Source organism: Acanthisitta chloris, unplaced genomic scaffold (genome assembly GCF_000695815.1).
Source record: "Acanthisitta chloris isolate BGI_N310 unplaced genomic scaffold, ASM69581v1 scaffold36102, whole genome shotgun sequence".
NCBI lineage: Eukaryota > Metazoa > Chordata > Aves > Passeriformes > Acanthisittidae > Acanthisitta > Acanthisitta chloris.
In genome coordinates, this window is record NW_008660484.1 from 1 (window position 1) to 12,372 (window position 12,372).

At 46.7% G+C, this 12,372-nt stretch overlaps 1 protein-coding gene across 1 annotated transcript; it reads right to left on the reverse strand.

The window, feature by feature from the left end:
* Positions 1 to 5,357: 5,357 nt before the first annotated feature.
* Positions 5,358 to 11,558, reverse strand: LOC103797606 (tetraspanin-32-like; the record flags this gene model as incomplete). Its single annotated transcript, XM_009069827.1, has 4 exons — positions 5,358 to 5,453; positions 7,666 to 7,749; positions 9,983 to 10,075; positions 11,438 to 11,558. Coding segments are annotated over 4 exons (394 nt in total), but the record flags the coding sequence as incomplete, so codon positions are not given.
* Between the last annotated feature and the right edge of the window lie 814 nt (positions 11,559 to 12,372).

The window sequence follows — 12,372 nt, forward strand, 5'->3', positions numbered from 1 at the left end:
GGGGGGGTGGCAGTGGGGAAGGATACCATCAGCTCCTGCTGGAGCTACGGCTGAGGGTGAGCAAACCCGAGCAGGTTTCTCATCCACACAGATGCTTCCTCTTCTCAGATCATGAGCCCAGAAAGTGAACATTAATTTTTCTCAGGGCATCAGAGAGGGACGAGCCGCAGCTGGGCTGAGCTGTGCTTTGCGAGGTGCCATGTGGGAGAGCAAGAGCCCAGCCCATCGATGCAGAGAGCTCTTATTGTATAATCAATGTATAATTCATTAGTAGGTGAATAAAGACTGGAATAGCTTATTGCTGATGTAACGGGGCTAAAAAGAAAGCGAGCACGTCCGTGAGCAAGCTGCTGCACATGGGGGTTAAACAATAGCACTCTGATGCTGAGGGGCAAGAGGAGGGATTTTGTCTTGGGATAATATAAACAACCCAGCTAGCTGGCTGCCAGTGACTCCAGGGAGAGTGACGCAGGGATATGCATCTTCCTGACAAAAATGCTGGGAAGGACCTTTCCTTTTTGCTTGCTGGAGTCTAAGGGAATAGCATCTGGAAGACAGCACGGCATTAGCTATTGATGAGGACCTCCAGGCTCAGGCAGAAATTATTTCTTCCAGGATGTTCCAATTCCTCACAAGCTGAGCAACCCCCATGTATCTCTTCCATATAAAGAGATGGGTTTTTTTCCTCTTGACTGTCCTGGCATGGGTAAATACACAGTTTGCCTCCAGGTAGTAATTTGTTTGACCCCCCAAAATGTCAGACGGCTAAAGGTAGCACTGGCTTTGTGCTGGGGATGAGAGGGACAGCACGGCAGGGAGTGGAGCAGCTTCACCAGGGAGTGAAGCAGCTTTACCAGCAGGCCTGCAATCAGTCATGGGTTTGGCAGCTATGGCCAAAATATGCAAAACACTCACGGCCTGTGTTTTTCCAAAATAGCTTCTGAGTCTGCTCCAGAGCTCCCTGTCCTCACTGCTGTGCTCTCCTCCACTGTCCCACACGGTGCTATGTCTCTCAAAGACAGGATTGATGCTTGCTGCCAGTTGCTCGTTCTTCCAGAAGCAGAACTATACAGTTAAGAAAAAAATAATTTTTCATCCTAATATAGCATTTAACTAACAGAGAGAGCTGCAACAACACTTCATGTGAAAGTTGCAGGATGTGTGTGATCTAGCCACTTATTCACAGCAGCTTCTGACCCTACCTGCTTTCAGTTATGGTGGCAGAGATCTGTGTGGAGCATCTTCCACCTCTGGTTGCATTTCTAGAGAATTATAGCCAGCTGCTTTTGCAAATGCATTGCTTCTGCACCTGGTTAGAAAACATACATCTATCAAGTGTTGCTTCCAAAAATATTTGGTGTGTCTGCAGCTCATAAACACAGCTTTATGTTGGCAGGAGATGGCTTCCTTCCCACCCCAGCACTGCAAAGATCCACCCAAATTTTCCAGCTTCTAAGGCTTTGGAAAGACTTTCTCAGCAGTGTCTTCTCTATGAGCTTGCTGCAGGTATGAATCCAAGCTGTACAGCAAAGGGGCAGTTGCATAAGGAAGTTGTATTTCATGTGCAGTGGGAACTGGCAGACACACAGTAAATAGGGCAGGAAATAGCAAACCATTTTGGAGTCAAGCCAGCATACCATGAGGCTGAAAGATTCTCACTCTCATCACCACTGGATCCCTCTAGAGAGTCACTATATTGCTTAACCTGTGCTTTTCACAAGTGCTCTGAGCTCCTTAGGTTTTTTCTGGGTACTGAAAAACCAGGTTTGCAGAAGCCCTGGGCATCCTCATCTGCTGTGCAAAGCTGCACTCTGCTCACCTGCAGTTCTGTGTCAGCAGTACACTGAAAGAGCAACATCCACTGTCTCAGAGCAGGCACTGGGAGAGTCCTCTGAACTGTAAGCAAGCTGTGGACAGGCCACCCACGAACACATGGTGAGCCCCATGTAAGGCCTCAGGGGAATTGTTCATGTTGGCAGAGCAGGACCTGAGCTGTGCATGGGCAACAAAGGGTGGAGACCAGCACAAAAGACTTCTTGCCGCTGCCATGGGCTGGTGCTCTCCCCCCCATAAGTTTATAAGTGGATACATAGGCCAAAGCAACCTGGCCTTAGGTTGCTCCCTTTTGCCATGTCCTCAGAAAGAGCTGGAGAGTTGTCTAAATAGAAAAAAAAGCGTAACTCATGACCAGAGTCTAACACATACTCATAGAGAGGCCAAACTGCAACTGCCCAGATAACCTTAGTGGAAGTAATTGATAATTGCTGCAGCTTAACTGACAATTAGCTGGAGCCAATTCACAATTATTTAGCTTTGCACTTCTGACCTGTAAATTTTATTTTAGTTTTTACTCCTGCATGTGCCTACATAAATAAGATTTCTTTTCTAGCAGAATGTGAGTGTTGACATGCTTATAACAAACAGCTTCCGCTAGAGCAAGCCCCAGGAAGGCTCACTGCTCTGCAGGTGTTTCCTAGCCTGGCTGCTGGCTTGCATCCCCAATGCTCAGCTCCATGCTCTTCTCCCAACAAAGTCTCTCTCTTGCTCTTATCAACACTGTGTCAATCTTGGCACCACTTACAAATAAGTTCTTGGGGGTTTGCTCTGGTTGCGCATGAGCTGTAATTTGTCCCAAGTAAACAGCAAATTAGGAACTGGTAAGTGCAAGAAAATTCATTGTAGGACAGGGAGTTTTTGTTGGTGGAGGTGTAAAAAACCTGCTCGACTCAACACTTGCCTGCCTTTCAGCTTCTATCCAGCCACCCCTGAGTGCTGCCACTTCTACAACTGCAAACAAAATGGTAACACTGCACATTTCTGTAACAGGTTTTTAAAAATCAAGGAGTGGAAGATATCTGCTTTTCTGCTCCTGAAAATTACAGTGGGATGCCATCACAGGGCAACAGAATCTCCTGCTGCTACACACAACACTAGCTCTGGGAGAAGAGTGTGTCCAGCTAGGCATGGTTCTGTCACCTGTTAATTGAAGGTGCCACTCCTTGCAAGGGAACTCCAGCAGCCAGTGAAATAGGAACAAAGCTCACGAGATGGCCATTGTGTACATACAGAACAAGGTTTGGGTTTATTTTTATTAGTTTGTTGGAGCTGATGAGGCTTGAACAGTTAACCCCCACCCATAACATACACTCCACTGATTTGTTTGTCTACAATGATTTTTGATGTGGCAGAACATCAGCAGTTAACCAATGCAGAGCAGTGGGCAAGACCTGACTACCTAGTCCTTAAAAAAGTGGACTCTTACATATTTCCTCTGTATAAATACTCTGGTTCTTACAGCTTAAACACATCCTTAAGCTTTTTTCCTGCCCCTGCTTACATTACTCCTCAAGAGGTACCTGCCTGCTGCCCTGTCAGCTGGCTGAGGGTAGGATGAGGCTGATGAGTTGCTCTTTTTCCTCCAAAGGACCAATGCCATCCTTTCCCTTCAGCATGCTGCTAGGACAGATGAGTACCAGCTGCCTTGGGAATATCTCTTCCCAGCACTGAAAGAATTATTGAGGGCCCTCCATGACGCAAACCCCCAAGCAATGTAGGCAGCCTCATGCACGGCAGAAAAAGAGAAGGAATGACAGCCTTTTGCAAGAAATTCATCTTTATTGAAACAACCATGAGTCACACGAGCTGCCAGCTGGCCTGAGAATAACAATAGCAGTGGCCCAGACAGTAGCAGCTGGAGCTTACAAGGGAGATTGTCTCTCTCCAGAGATCAATATACATGATAGTACATATATACATATATATATAAGGGAATATTTCCCCACCACAAAAAAGAACATATGCTGGCAAGTGCATATCACTCCTAAATCCCTGCTGGACTGAGGTGTGTTGGTGACTGCCAGGAGGTAGCTTGGGTACTACACTAGAGCAGTTTGAACTTGATCCTGCTTCCAGTGAAGTCAATTGTGAAGCTCTGATGGTTCCAAGGGAGGGGGTGAGGAGTGGTAGTCCTCCCTGATCCCTCCAAGATGCAATTCTTACCAATGTATCCATGTTAAAATGCCAACCAGGTGCTATAGGCTGTCCTGATGTTCTTGTATGTGTAGCAGCCCCTGCCTGAGGGCCAGGATCTGTCCTGAACATCAGCATGGAGGCTTCAATAAACAATTACTACTTACCTTATTCCATGACTAAAAGCCACTATGAAGGAGTGAAACCTGTTGTTGGTTCAACAGACATTTCATACAGCTGTATAATTTACAGCAGGAGCTACATCCATTGCAATGCTGGGTTTCAGCTCAGAAGTGGCTCTGCCTCCTTTGAACAAGGGCAAAGCATGCCAGTTGCTGTTGTTTCAGCTAGACTCAGAGCCTTTTAAAAACTCTGTTTGTTATTGATAAGGTGAGGTAAAGAGGATGTGGAATTGGACATTGTATTGTTTGACCTGGCTGGAGATCAGTCCTGTTCTCTTAGAGATTTAAGCTTCAGTCCTGTGTGTATGTGTAATACCAAAGTCCTTTTGTATTGCACAGCAGCACAGTGGGCTAGTGAAGCCAGATAAACACAGAGCTGGGGCTGGAAGTTGAACAGCCCCTGTGAAATCAGTGTGGCATCAAGGTCTAGGAGGTTGACTAAATCCTAAGAATTAAAAACCAAAAGTGATATATTGCATTAGAAAGGTGGAATAACAGAGGGATATGTCTTTCTGCTGATCAGTTGTTTCAAAGTTCATGCCCTAATTTTTGATTTTCTTCCTGATCTCTACCAAAAGCTCTGTAAGACTGGCAATGCTTGAAAACAGGGGAAAACCAGTTGACGGTCATTGGATGCCTACGTATTCGAGCGTGATGAGAAACATGCCCAAAGTCAATCATTGAAAGTGTCCAGGCTGGGAGAGCACATTTCCCGTCAGCAATGACACACTTTGTGCCTATTTATTTACCAATACCACAAGATCGGTCCTGGGCTGCAATCCAAAGCCATCTTCCTAGAAACATTGCATCTTTGGGAGTCACAGGAAACTGCTCAGATGACAGTTGAGCTCTGTGACTTTCGCTGGGCTTTTCTCTCCATTTTTTTCCTAAGGGGATCTTTGTATCCTGCTTGTGGAGCTACAGTCCATACATCTCCTGGCTAAGGAATCTGCATCTCTGAGCTCAGGTGCACATCTCAGTCCTTGTCTGTTTGAGGTAAAGATATGGGACTGCTCCTCAGAGCATCATCTGCTCTGACCAGCATGGAAATGCACGATAGCTAGAGCAGGAAAGGGAAACATGTGACACACGTCCCACTGCCTGACCCCACACAATGCCTTCCCAGGGGATTTTATGGGTAACTTCAGACATCTTCCTGCTTCAAGAGCTGACTCTACCTAGTAGTGATGCCTGAACATTGGACTTCTACCTCTCTCGCAGGATGTATTTGCCTTTCCGGTCCAGGTTGGTGCTGAAGTGGATGGAGAACCAGAGGAATGAAGTTAGAATCATCCCATAAACCTAAAAGGAAATGAATGAGGCAGGCATACAATTAAATGCAGAACTGATTATGATGCTTCATCTGCACAAATAAGCAATCATAAATGTTGCCTGTCAGTCCATTTCGCATGTCTGAATTTGTGTATCAGGGTGTCACATTTTTCTTAAGAGAGCTGGTTTTTAGTGGTGCACACCAATTCTGACATGGGATAAGGGAAAAAAAAAGCAACATGCAGTTAAAACATCTGATTGGAATTAGCACAGCATAGCTTAAACCCAGCCCTAAAAATACCAAGAAATAAGATGAAACCAGGAAATTGAAATTTCAAATTCCTGCCACAAAACATTCCTGTATGCAAACAAACATATCTCTCATAATAAAAACCTTTTGTAAAGATATCATAGGGAGAAAAAAACACCAACACCCATGTATTGTTTGGAGTATAATCCCAACAAAACAAATGAACAAACAAAACCCTAAACCAATCCCAAACACCATCCCATGCACGTGCAGAGTTATGAATGCAGAGGACAGTGTACTTCCTATCCATTGTGATATTCTGCCTAGTATATCACACATCAGGATTTACACAAGCAACATATCAAAGGTAAGGCTGCTGTGGGAAGGATAACAAGGGCTGAAACAATGTGCTCTTTCCTCAAGTATGCCCTAACATGCAAGTGCTTTTGCTTGCAGCTTGATCTGGGCACATGTGTGCATTGTTGGCCAAGGGACAGTGACATCAGAGCAGATATAGCCCTTGTCACGTGCTTTCTTTGCATCCTGCCATCACAATAGTGAACTGTGCAGTGAGATTTCCTCTAGCACACACTTCAAAGACAGCTGCCATATCTGGCTATAGCATCAAGCTGTGAAAAAAGGATATATATAATAAAAACACTCCTGCTTTTATCTGAATATAGCTGCAGTGAAATTCTCCCTATACAGAGAAAAATTGGAAAGCGATGCTAAATACTCACACGTGACTTCACGTTTATAGCTCCATAGCAATTCTTGATGGTTTTCCTAATTTACTGCTAGCAGTATAAAATAAAACATTGTTTGTTCCTCTGGGTTTTATTTAGCTGCAGAAGAATATTCCAACCCGTGATTGCGCAGAGGTGGACACATGGAGTAAAACAATCTCCAAATAGACTTTCAGTTGGGAAAGGTCATCCCAGCTGGGGAGCAGCATGTCAGTATCACAGCAGATCAAGCCTCCCTTCATGGTGAAGAAACAAGTCTCCTGGCACATACTGTTTTCTGGCATGCATCACCACACATGCAGGGCCTTTATGTGGAGGTAATCACAGCAATACACCTCTGCCAAGCAGTGGGTGGGCATACAAGCAGGCTGGTTTTAATTAGTGGCACTCTCCAGCTCGAAAGGGACCATCCCCATGCAGCCATCAAGCCCACTCACCACTGAAAAGCATGCTCCTCTTGCAGCATTTAATTTTTTATTTTGTCCTCCCTCAAACAAAACTCACAGATTCAGTGCTTACCCTTTATACACAAGCCACCCTCTGAAGATGACTTTTCTCCTCCTCTGCAAAATTCTCCTTCAAAGACAGAACCTGGGAGTCCAGACAACATGCTCTGCTCCTCTCCTTTGCAGCCAGTTCCTTACAAGCCTGTGATTTACCCACTCACTGCCTGAGATGAACTTTACCGGGTTCATTAGCGGTCATTAATAGGATGAGACCTTCCCTTTCTGCAGAGCTCTCCAACTCCACTGCTGGTGCTCAGTTGCTTTCAAGACCTTCCAGCTCGGGCTGCACAAAGCGACTTCCTAGGTTGAGCTAGGAGGCAGCAAGTTTTCTAAAGTATGAAGATTTTACTGCATTTCCTTTTCTACCATTGCTGCTAGCTTCCTACCTGATCTGCAAGCCCCCAGCCTGGTGACGTGGCCTCTCACTTGCAGGAGAAGATATGTGGGCAAGGCAACTGCTGCTGTATCCCATTCCCTAATCCCAGGGCCATGCCTCATTTGGGCAGACAAATTGTGCAGTGAGCCTATTCCTGCAGGAAACCCCCTCGAACTATCAGTCTGGGCAAGACAGGTCCTGGCCCCTTCCTAATTTCCATGGTGGAGTCCACCACTTCTTGTTTCTCTGCTGCTGGCCTCCAAAATCACCCAAAATCTGAGCTTCTGGGGGCTAATTTAGGATATGCTTTCCCTGCTGAAGCCTGCTATTAAGGGCCCAAATGTGAAAGGACCAACACTGTTACCGTGAAGCCAATGGTGATGCCCAGGAGCAAGAAGACAAAGTCCATGTGCTTCTTCAGAAAGTCCAGGATCTCTTGAAGGCAGTCCTAGGAGAAGAGACACCCCTTGCAGCACAGCAGCAGCTTGTTGGAGGGCTTCATTCCCCCAACAGCACTTGCTGCAACCCCAGAGATAGTGAGGCAGGGGAGGGGTGAAGCATTGCACAGCTGGGCAGATCTCCCTTTTTTGCTGCTGTTGCTGCAACTTGGGAAGACACAAATACCTGCAATACATTTTCTATTACTACAACATGCCTATGATTGTCTCGGTGCGTTGCATTTTGGACTGTGGGGGATGTGTGTGTAACTGTGCTCATGCAAAAGCTTTTTACTTTTCATCCACTGGAAAATGGAAAGAGGGAAATGAAAAGATGAAAAAGCAGATGAACCAAGATGCTAAATGCATTCCCCAAGGTTGCCAATGAACAGCTCAATTTCACAAGCTGCAGCAAGCATTAATATGCATTAGCCTTAAGCACGTCAGTGGCCCCACAGAAATCCAGGAGGTGTTAGCCAAGAGAGGCATTTCAGAAGAGTATGCCCATGATGAAGCAATTTGCAGAGCAAAGTAAAAGCATTCAAAGCCAGGAGTGAATGTGAGGCCACCAAACTCTGTGGTTCCCTGTGTTGCAAAACGCATCCTCCCACCCATTTCCCTGTCTCCCAAGAGAGGGAAACACAGACCAGTAGGTGGGAGGAATGGAGTCACTCATATGGTGCCCAGCTTTGTTCTGCTTTCCCTTCATGTTCTTTGAGCCAAGTTCAACTGTGACTGGAGATGTGGTGTTCCTGGACACAGTGCTTTGAAACACTGCCCTGTGGGCTGACGTGTGCCTGCACATCATGGTGTCCCATCAGCCCTTGACATCTTCACCTGACAACAACGTGTTTGCATAGCTCCAGTAACATGGGGGTTTTTGCCCTGGAGACAGCATATATTGATGCTATGGCTTTAGCTACTTCAGCAGATTTGGCTACTCTGGTGGAAGAAAATTAATCATACAATAGTTTTGCTCAGACAGTATGAAGTCTATGTTGTGGCTTCAGTGAAGAACAGTAATACTGGTGGCTTTTCCACCAGCCTCACTGAGATAGTGCAAAGAGGAGGAATGAAGTGTGCTTGTTGAAGCTGCTGCTGGGCATCATCTTCCTGCTTCATGTAAAGATATGGGACTGCTTGTTGAAGCTACTGCTGGGCATCATCTTCCTGCTTCATGAGTTTCTCATTTTAATAACTTTTTAATGCCCCAAGAAAATGGAATTACATCAAATTCTACATTTGCTGCCAGTGGAACACATTTTAAGCCTCAGAAACTAGTGTCACGTGGAAATGTCAAACATTTATTTTGTGCTCAGGTACATGCCTGTGATATCTCACACTCTGCATACACAGGAGATGAGGAGGAAGCTGGAGGGAAGTGACAGGCTGCAAACATAAGCATTTTGAAGGCTTTCTAGACCTGCAAAGGAAACCACATCTGTGGGTTGGGGCCTGCTGATCCACCAGGGCTCCTCCTCCCTCCTAATTCACAGAAACATAGAATGGTTGGGGTTCAAGGGGCCCTTAAAGATCATCTAGTTCCACCCCCCCTGCCATGGGCAGGGACAGCTTCCACTAGATCAGGATGCTCAATGCCCCATCCAACCTGGCATTGAACAGTGCCAGCAATGGGGCATCCTGTTCCAGTGCCTCACCACCCTCACAGGAAAGAAGTTTTTCCTGATATCTAGTCCACACCTAGTCTCATTCAGTTTGAAGCCATTCCCCTTTGTCCTGTCACTACGTGCCCTTGACAACAGTCTCTATCCATCTTTTCTGTAGGCTCCCTTCAGGTACTGGAAGGCCGCAATCAGGTCACCCCTAAGCCATCTGTTTTTCAGGCTGAACAAACCCAATTCTCTCAGCCTTTCCTCACAGGAGAGGTGCTCCATCCCTCTAATCATCTTGTTGGCCCTCCTCTGGACTCACTCCAACAGGGCATAGAATCATAGAATCAACCGGGTTGGAAGAGACATCAAAGATCATCAAGTCCAACCCTACTGTGGTTACTAGACCATGGCACTAAGTGCCACATCCAGTCTCAAGGTCGATGTTCTTGTGCTGTAGATCCCAGAGCAGCACTGCATACAGAGCTGTTAGTTAGACAACAAAACCCCAATAAAACAAACCCCAAACCATGAAAAAGTCACAATTCTCATTCACTTTAACACCAGTGAGGTTTTAACAGTTAGTAAATAGTGGCACAACCCCGCTGCTGTGTGGGAGAAACCCTTCCCTTACCTGTCCCACATCATGTGCCTGACCAGGTGGGCATGTCTGGCGCTCAACGTTGGACGTGTCCCCGAATGGAGAGTGCTTCCCACAGCACAGGAACTGGAAGAGAGGGAGAAGTCTGCCAGCCACCTGCCAGGGCTCTCCCCTACCCACTAGCTGCTGTAGCAGGAGATGCCAGCAATGGGCCATGCTTCCTCCTTGCTGCCCCAGGCAGAGCTACCCAGCCAGGGCAGCAAGGAGCAAAGCATGTAGGTATGGAATCAACAGCTGGAAAACCCAGGGATGCACAGACTCATGTTTCTAGTGCCTGTTACAGGCTCAGGAATCCCCAGCAATACACACTGTGGAGCTGGTTTCCTATAGCCATGGTGCACTGGAGAGGTTGGAGCTCTGGCAAAAGGAAAAAATAATACAAGTAGGACTGTTTCTGTATCAATTTAAGTGGCTAAAATATGCAACTGGTGAAGACAGGTACTGTGCCTGGTTCTCCTTGTCAAGTGAGACTCTGGATGTACTGCTTCACAGCCCTGAGAGCAAGCACCTCCATGCCTGGTCATGGCTCTGAGGGTCACCACCACCATTGCAATGAGAAAAATTTGCCCTCTCCTGCATTTTGAGAAGCATGGATGGAAGCAGCTTTGGAAAGAACTTGTTATGATGATTTAAGAAAACACAGAAGGATAAAGAGAGTTGTGTGGGAGGTGTCTGGAAACAGGCGAATGGAGCTGACCTTTCCATCCTGCCTTTCTGCATACCATGAACTCACTACCCAAACATGCCCTTCTGATTGAGGGGATAGCATCTCCTTTACTCAGCAGGGATTCAGGAATTTATTACCAGGGAGGATATCCTCACTCATCTCCTGTGGCTTCGAGGGCAAGTGTTCTCCCTGTGCTGTGGGTAACCACAGTTGCCCACCTACTTAGCTACAGAGAAATCCTCTACACCAACAGCATCCTGAGAGGTGGGTTTTGGGAGCTTGACAGCAGTCTCCAGCATTGTAAGAGGCCACATAGCCTCAGCCATAGGCTCAAGGATAAATTAAAATTATCAAGGTCAAATACTACTGCTGGACTATGTGGAATTTCTGTTCCCTGCTCTCTGCTTGACCAGGTGTATATCCACATTCTTGTACCACAGATAGGGAGCAGGTCAGAGGGCCTGCTGAGACAGACAGGATGTATATCTTCTGCAGTGCAGGAGCTTTGTAGACCTTGCACCACAGTGATGGTCAGAGAGGTGACCCTCTCCTCCTGTTGATAATCAGGTTTGTCAGACCTGGGAAAGTAAAAATAGGAAGGGAGGAGCAGACTCCACAGCAGGCTGGAGAACTTGGTTCCCAAGGGAAAATGGCATTGCAGCATCCATGAGGCAGAGCACAGGTGTCAGTCCCAGCCTGCCAAAACCATTGAGTAGATACCCCAGGGCAAGGTTTTCTGCTACAGCTGAAAGGCAACTTACTGCTTCATGGATGGCAGTCAGCTCATGCCTCCTGAAGCTGGAGGCATTCCTCCTCACCTCCTCATACACAAAATCATACACATCCAACATGCTGTCTTCCACCTGCAACGAAAGCAGAGATCTGTATGTGCAAAACACTGACCACAGTCATATCTGGAGGGAATTGCATTCTTCTTGCATCCTCACAGAAGCTCTTCCAGGTATAGCATTACAAACAGTGTAGCTACTAAATGACTCACACACAGCAGCAGGAGCTGGTGTATGAACCATCATGAACCAAGGGGCAGCTACAACATGGTGAGTCCCATGAGAGAGGCTGTGCCACTGCAGGTGTACCACTTTCTGCCATGCATGGACCCTTTGGCATCATGTTGGGGTCTCACCAGCTGATGGCTGGAGCTTTTGGCCAGTTTTGGGTTTAGAGTCAGAGAAGGACTCAGGTGACTGTGATGAGTGTGGCTCTGAGTCCCTCTTCCAGGCAGGGATGATGCCATCTCCCCAGCCTGATGGGGATACTGCGAGAACAGGCACACATGACTATGGGATGCTAAAAACAAAGGTGGGGGGACCTCAGAGGGCTGGTGTTATCCCAGTGACAGAGTAGTTCCTTGAAAAAGAGAGGGAAAAAGAACGGAACAATTCAGTGGTGAGTCAGACCCTAATTATTTACTAAGCATGTGAGAACGTGCAGCTTGACAGATCTCAGCCAACTCCTGCTTGGGTGTCACAAGAAAAAAATATGACATTTGCCTTCAGTGCCTGAAGTCAAAACCTTATTTCTTCCTTTCGTTTTGCCTTGCTCCCTCAGCAGCACTGATCTGAGTGGGCCTACAGGCAGTGCTTGGCTTTCAGGAGGAAAAATCAATGGGTGAGACAGGCAGAGTGGGTGGCCTCACAGGGAAGGATGGGCACTCTGGGAACAGAGCCATCTCTCA